Source organism: Elephantulus edwardii, unplaced genomic scaffold, assembly GCF_000299155.1.
Source record: "Elephantulus edwardii isolate Elephantulus edwardi_28Jun2011 unplaced genomic scaffold, EleEdw1.0 scaffold00407, whole genome shotgun sequence".
NCBI classification, from domain to species: Eukaryota; Metazoa; Chordata; class Mammalia; order Macroscelidea; family Macroscelididae; genus Elephantulus; species Elephantulus edwardii.
Genome location: NW_006400157.1, coordinates 1311449 through 1319515, shown reverse-complemented (window position 1 = coordinate 1319515; position 8067 = coordinate 1311449). Strand labels below are relative to the sequence as shown.

Genomic DNA, 8067 nt, shown 5'->3' with positions numbered 1-8067 from the left:
CATGCTGGGCAGAGTGGAGGGACAGCGCAGGAGGGGAAGACCCTCTATGAGGTGGATTGATTCTGTGACTGGGGTAATCGGGATGGATGTGTCAGAGGCAGTGAGACTGGCACAGGATAGAGTAGGGTTTAGCGCTGTTATACATAGGGTCGCTATGAGTCGCAAACGACTCGACGGCACATAACAACACAACAACCTCAGATGGATCTTGGCTGAAAGCAGAGAATATCAGAAGAATGTCTATTTGTGTTTTATTGGCAATGTAAGGCATTTGACTGTGAATCATAACAAACAGAACACTTGAAGCTGTTATCTTAGCTGAGTAAGGAAACACTGCATGATTTATAGTCAAGAACGGTGTGCATCAGGGTTGTATCCTCTCTCCATACCTACTCAATCTGTATGCTAAGCAAATCGATCAAGAATCTGGGCTTTATGAAGAAGAATGTGGCATCAGGAATGGAGGCAGGCTAGTCAACAACCTGTGCTATGCAGATGATACAATCTTGTTTATTGAAAATGTGGAGGATCTGAAGTGCTTGCTGCAGAGGATAAAGGTCTGTAGCCTTCAATATGGATTGTATTTGAACATAGAAATAAACCGAACTGGACCAATAGGTAACATCATGACAGATGGAGAAAAGATTGAAATTGTCAAAAATTGGTATCAGAAGATCAGAAGACACTTTAAAAGTCTGCGGTCAGGTATTTCTCCAAAGTTCTGAAGAGCACTGATGTCAGTTAAAAGACTAAGGTGTGCTGATTCAAGCCACAGTCTTTCCAATCACTTGCAATGCATCTGAGAGCTGGACAATGAATAAGATGATAGGAGAGGAACATATGCATTTGAGCTGTGGTGTTGGATACGAATGCTAAATATCCCATGGACAGCCAAAAGAACAAACAGATATGTCTTGGAGAAGGTGCAACCAGAATGTTCTCTGGAGGCAAAGACAGTGAAGCTTCCTCTGACATATTTTGGACATATTGTTAGGAGAGGTTATTCTTTGGAATGGGATATGGAGGGTCAGTGAAAGAGAGAAAACCTCTCGATGAGATGGATTGATATAATGTTTGCGTCAATGGACTTAAATGTGTCAAAGGTGAAACGGAGGGCACAAAATATGACAGAGTTCAGATCTGTTATTCATATGTTCACTATGAGTCATACTCGACTCGATGGCACTTTACAATGAAGAAAGATCCAAAAATTTCCAGAGGCATCCTCACAATAGCCAAATGACTCAAATATTAAAACACTTACCCTTCCATGTAAGATTGCTTTTGAACAAAAGATTCCAAGGGGGGAAAAATATAACATAAATACAGCAAGGTAGAAAGTGAAAAAGGAAAAAGAAAGAGAAGCAAATCCACATTTCTAAAATGACTGTTTTATATTAGGAAGCTCTTAGGAAAGGTTATATCAGTGATATGTCCTAGATAATTGGAGCAGGGTTGTCTTTTGTTTTTTTGGGTTTTTTTTTGTTTTGTTTTGTTTTTTGTATGCGCAATTGCTACAAGTGAAAACATATGTAGATACATATGCTTAGGGAGGAAAATACACATCAGAGAATCTTTGAAAAGGAACAACAAACTTGCAAGAAAAAAAAATCCTAGCCCTTTCAGAGTCTTTCCACACCTAAGGTTTTCTTGGATTTTCTCCATCATCTTTCAAGGAAATGCTACCTTCTCAACAATTGTAAAAGGAACAAAATACATAAAATGTAATTATTATGTGCCTAAGAGTAAGGATTGGGTCAAGTGACCTTAACAAAATACAAGATTACTTTACTGGAGTTTTTAATATTAATTACTGGAATATTATAATACTATCATATTGCTGTTAGCACAATAAGCATAATGAACTTAATTTACATTATTTACCTATATTATTCTGATATAAATGCTTACCTGATTTCTTTATGGAGTTTAGCAAATTGATGGGCTTTCCTGGCCAGGATAAAGCTGGAGAGAGAGGTTACATTTGAATAGTAAGTTTAGAGTTGCATATTTTGAGTTATCCCACGTCTCTAAACATTCTTGCCTCTACTAGCTCAGAATTAATGAATTTTCTCTGGGCCATCCCAGTAGTTTCTTCTCTGATCTCAAATCTATGCTGTCTTTCCTCTGTCTCTGAGTTGCAAACTCCTCTTACACTGTGGGCTTTGAAATGACAAATCACTCCCTACTGTGTTTTATTCTTACGTTTAGCATGATTTTTGATGTAACAAATGTTGTATGACTTAACATTACATTATTTGCCTTCTACCACATACTGATAATGATGAAAAGACAAATGTAAGTGCATAACAGTAATGGATGGCAAGGTACACTGTCTATATGACCTTTCATGATCAAAGCAATCAGGATCCTTAGCTGAATTTTCTCTTGGCAACTATATTCTGCATTGGGGAGCTAGCTCCTTTGTCTAAGATCTTGCCCTTTTCTGAGATTAATCTTCATCCACTAATTGGCCCTGGGGTGAAGTGGATACAAAGCTCCACTCTTAACTCATTTAAGGGTATCTCTAAAGGACCATTCCTATGGACAAATATTTTAACTTTCTTTGCTGTTTTATTGAGGAAACTCACACACTGATTTTGTTTTGCAAACATGTCACAGTTCTAAAATGCACAGTTCTTACCAGTTTACAAAAGTCACTAATTATCAAAAACAGTGCTGGGCAATTACTATCACTATTTTCAAGGTTTTCATAATCAGAGGAAAGGAGCAGGGTGTAGGCATTTCTTAGGTAAAACAGATTAGAATATCACTCTTTAGGAACTATTTAAATACTGCCATTAAAATGTAACTGGAAGGGTCTTGTCATACAATGTCCTGACTGTATCTAACCTGTAGGGCAAGAAGAATATCAATGTTTTTCTATCCATAATTAGATGGTTTTAATTTATATTTCTTGAAAACCTAGATCTCAAACTCCTACTTGAATTTGGTATACGGGTGACGTCAAATTCAAAAGTAATGTGCTCATTGGGTTTAGAGAGGAAGAGGATGTGTTATTTCTGTTTTCATTATGTTGTAAGACTAGTGTTACACCTGTAACTTACAGCCAGAGAAATAATTTGGACATGGATCTGCTATTCTGTGCTTGCAGTTTTCCTTCAATGATAGGATAAGCTTAACTCAACTCTCTTGTCCTGAAAAGATATGAGGTACACATTTCCCAAGCAGAGAAGAGAGGGAGGGAAAGATCACTGACTTCTCAGTCACTTGCTTGCTATTGAAACTGTATTATTTTGTGGTTTTGTGGTAGAATACATTGTCCCTTTATTTGTTTGGTTTTTGAGGAGGGCTTAAAGACAAGGAGAGGGGTGAGGATGGGCAGAGGAGCAAGGGAGGGGTGCTTAATCTTAGGATCATACAATTTGATGGGTGGAGAAAGTGATTGGTAAAGGAAAGAGGAAAGGCCTGGTGTGAAGAACAATATATATGAACTTTATACATAAAACAGTAGCAAATAAAATTTAGAAAACAAAACCAAACAATGTTTAAGAACTTTGTAAGTAAACGGGGGCGGGGGGGCAAGGCAATGGGGAAGTTGAGCTATACTTTTGGGAGGCCTCACTTCCTTCTCTGTATCTCTAATCTCCATAGTGCAGGACAGTGACAAGGATTAGAAGAAAGGGAAAGAGCTGTCCTCTTCTATACACAGTACTGTGCCCTAAACCAGCTTGCACTTCAGATGTTGAGGGAATTAATCTGGTCAAAAAAGTTACACAATGACCTATTTTAAAAAGTGTCATTTACTTAGACCTGGCTCAACTCTAGAAGTGGAAAGTCATTTGCTATTTAACACATATTTGCAATAGAGAAAAGGATAAAGTCCAGAAACTCTAAATCCTGAGAGTTTTAAAAGATAAACCAGTTAATTCTCATTCTAAACTGATTGTGAATATTCTACAGCTAGTCAAAATTGCTTGCCTGAATGCTTTCTCACCTGGTACCAAACATGCATGATTATGAGGGGAAATCACTTCCTTTTTAGTAATTTGCTAAGATTGTTATGACACACACAAAACACTATTGCACTATTTTAATACATGAAAAATATTATTTTCTTATTTTTTCAATTAGAAAATAATTATTTTAACACATGAAAATACTACCTATTTTCTTATTTCATAATTTTTAGATTTTTAAATAATATTCAGCAAGCATTCACACCAGGACCCCATTACAATCTGGTAAATGCAGAGTGCCTAGCTCTAACTTACCCCATGATAGCAGGCAATGACCCATCTGGTTTGGTGTCATCCAAAGTTATTGAAATTGGAGCTTCTTCATCTTCAATGATCATGCAGCCACAATAATCTTAAGGAGATGGAAATCAATAGAAGAGTAAGACCAACCATTTTAGAAATTTAAGAGAAAGATATATACATACAAGTATTTTCCTATGTTGTTATTGTTAGGTGCCATTGAGTAAAACCCATAGTGACCCTAAGAACAACATCCTATCCTGTGCCATCTTCACAATCACACTCAAACCCATTTCTGCAATCACTGTGTCAATCTACCTGGTCTTCCTTTCTTTTACCATTGCTCCATCTTCCTATGCCTAATGTCCCTTTCTAAAAAATAACCTCTTCTAGCAAAATGCTCAAAGAATGTGAGACAAAGCTTTATCATTCTTGCCTCCAAGGTATACTCTGGCTGCACTTTTTTTGCCTGTCCATGAGACGTTCAGTGTTCTTCTGCATCACCACAGTTCAAAGGAATCAATTATTCTTCTGTCATCCTTAGTCATTGTCTAGATCTCATATGCATATCAAGTGACTGAAAGGGATGGCCTAAATCAGATGCACCTTAATCCTCAAACTTACATCATTACTTCTCGGTAATTTGGAAAATTCCTTGACTACAGACTTCCTTAGTGCATTAAGTTTCCTGATCTTCTGACTACTGGTTGTTGTTGTTATGTACTGTTTAGTCATTTACAACTCATGACTACTGGTAGCGAGTGTATTAACTGTGGATCCAAGTAAGATGAAGTCATCGACAGTTTAATCTTTTCGCCATCTATCATAATGTTGCCTATTAGTCCAGCGGCAGGGATTTTTGTTTTCTTGACATTGAGATGTAATACATATCGAAAGCTGCAGGTTTTGACCTCTTGCAGCAATTCAAATCTTAAAACTTTTCCCTCCCATTTCCTAGTAAACATACACACTCACTATACAAGAGAATCTTTTCACTCAGGCACATAGAAAAAGATCTATTTCTGATCTTTTATTTTTTTGATTTTTATTATTTTGTGTGTGTGTGTGTGTGTGTGTGTGTGTACCATCAAATTGAATCTGATTGGTACATGAGGATATTGTTTCTCCTGCTCCAGCAGAACATCTGGTGGATTCAAACCACTCTCCTCTGGGATTGCAGTGCATCTTCTTGTCACTAGGTCACAACTAATAGTATGAAAAAAAAATATATATGGTAAAATAGCTGTGGAGTTCCAGAATACATGAGAACAACAACAACAAAAAACCAAACTCATTTCTATGAAGTTGAAACTGTCATAAGTCTTCAGAGTTTGTAAATTACACAAGAGGAAACTGCTTAAGAGACAAGGTATAATTGCCCAGCAAAACCCATGGTAAGAAATCTTACGAATATAAACAGAATATTTATTAACAGTAGGAACGACCCCCTGCCCTGGCCCCTATATCCTGAGATCCTAATACAGCCTAGCCCCTGCTTGATTTATTCCTTGCCACATCTTATACAGTAGTTATTATTGTTACCATTTTACACAAAGACAATGATGCTTAGAGAAGTGAACTGTACTGCCTGAGGTCACACAGCTAGTAAGCAAATGAAGCCCAAAGATGTCTGACTTCAAAGCAGCTCTCTTTCTATGGAGCTCCTGTGTCTCACTTCATGAAAAGGAAGTGATAGGACATAATATGTGAATAGTCAGGACAATGGAGGTACCAAAGTTGGGGTGATTATTCCTTTCTCCTTAGCACAGCACACATTCAGGTGATGTAGGCCATAAAGAGTTGCACAGAGCCTCTAGTGGTTCAAATTCACCAGTCACTTTGAAGGAGAAAGGGGGACAATTACTTCCAATGCAATTTATAGCTTTGAGAACCCAATGAATTGTCAGTTAGGTGATTTCAATTCAATGGTGATGAAAGATCATGTGTGCTCCTAAAGTAATTTTGTGTTGCAAAAGGATATAAGGAAATCTATGGTCAAAATTTCTGATCCTTTCTCTTTAACAATTTTAAAACACATTTTTCTCTTTTGAGTACTTTGCACAATGTTCTTAAAAGAATGGAATTCCTTCATATAAACTAGTTTAAATATTAAAAGAACAGCCTACCCTTCTTCTTCCAAAAGGGTTCCTTGTAGTACATCATGCACTTAATGATAGTCCCCATCGGAAGACGTTGAATTAACTGGTTTCTCTCAGATGGTAGTTCTGGTCTGAAGTGGACCTTAGATGTTAGTGTTGGTGGGATAGCACTAATAACGTATCTGCACTAAAACACACAAACACAAAATAAGACTTTAATCTGTGAATCTTTGCAGAGGGGCTAAAACATTATCTGTGTTGTTTTCAGTGACACAGAGCGACAATACACAAAACGAGACAGTTTTAGGTCAACAAAACAAAGTCTACTGAGACAGCTAACTGGAAGACAGAAGCATACCAACATTCGTTCTGTCATTGTATCAATTCTATTTGGTTAAAAGTTACGGAAGATACAACACCTATTTAATATGTAGTCCTTTCATTTAAACTGAATTACCTCATAAACTTCATGATTTAAAGTTCTGATGATTATATTGTCACCCGACTGGTCAACATAGCTGACAGGATTCCTCAACTTCACCCGGTCCCCAAGAAGTTTCATTATCTGCTCACTCACTTGGCCAGATCCACCCACAAACTTTCGTTCCTACAAGAAGTAGTAAGCAAGAAAAAAAAATTTGCTAGAGTCTAAGGAAGGAAAATCTGATTAGTTACAAGTGCTTAGGACAACCTTCAGGAAAGTACTTCCATTTGTTGCTTACTTCACTGATGGATTCTTCATTAGGATAGAGGCAGAGTTAGACAAGACAACTCATTATCCTTCTCTACATGATCTCTAGCAATGAAAAACAATTACTAGTTCATAAAATCACAGGATTCACTCTATAATTAAATCAAAATATCAGCAAGTCATTGGGTTTTGCATACCCAATGGTATTTAAGTTGTATTTGAGTGCTATGTGAGAGAAGGTCAGGGAAAGGGAGATGCAGTTTCTGCCTTTAGTTTCTCATAGTCATGGCCTTTGGTTTATCTAGGCAGGTAAGAATGCAGACATTATACACAATGCTATTCTAAGATAATGACTCAACGAGAGTCAACACTACTTGTCATCAACAGATGATATTCTAGAAAAGGAATCTCAGTTCTCAAGTACTTTTCCACAAAAATGTCTAGAAGTTTCAAGGTAAAAGCTAAACTGGGTGCCTGCTTGTTCCTTCAGATACAGTGAACAAATTCCTTTGAGCAATCCTATAAGACCATGAGTATGCTATTCCATTGAGCTCTGCTACACTTAACATGGAAACACTTCCAGCTTAATCTAACAAGGTTAGGCATTTAATATCATATAGTACATTACAAAAAAGAATGAGGGAATATTTGATAATAGTGTAGAAGATTTTCTTGAAAGGTTAGAAAAACATGCAGATAGATGCACATTCCCAAATTTGACAATTAGGTATACAAATCATATTCCTCTCAATTACTTGAATTATCTTTACAGCAAGATAATTTTTAATGACACTAACCAAGTTCTTTATAAAAATCATTCTTATGGAAGTATAGACTAAATTCATAATGTTTTCTTCCTCAAGAAACCAGAATCACATATTATCTGACCTATGTTAATTTTTGATGACATAGAGATGTTTTCGGCAGAATGTTAAATGACCCAGGAAGTATTAAAAGAAGATGGAAGGAATATACTGAGTCACTGTATCAAAAGGAATTGGAAGACACAGAAGAATTTCATGAAACAACATATGACCAAGAGCCTATGGTGATGAAA

The 8067-nt window shown here is 36.7% G+C and overlaps 1 protein-coding gene across 1 annotated transcript in view; it reads right to left on the bottom strand.

The window, feature by feature from the left end:
* The window catches only part of LOC102862673 (amine oxidase [flavin-containing] A-like), a 232016-nt gene that overhangs the window by 55709 nt on the left and 168240 nt on the right, over positions 1 to 8067 (bottom strand). The window contains exons 7-10 of the mRNA XM_006902403.1: positions 6777 to 6926; positions 6347 to 6506; positions 4236 to 4332; positions 1912 to 1965 (exon numbers count right to left, since the gene is read on the bottom strand). Coding sequence (XP_006902465.1) covers positions 1912 to 1965; positions 4236 to 4332; positions 6347 to 6506; positions 6777 to 6926 — 461 coding nt within the window. The remainder of the gene's footprint in view (positions 1 to 1911; positions 1966 to 4235; positions 4333 to 6346; positions 6507 to 6776; positions 6927 to 8067) is intronic.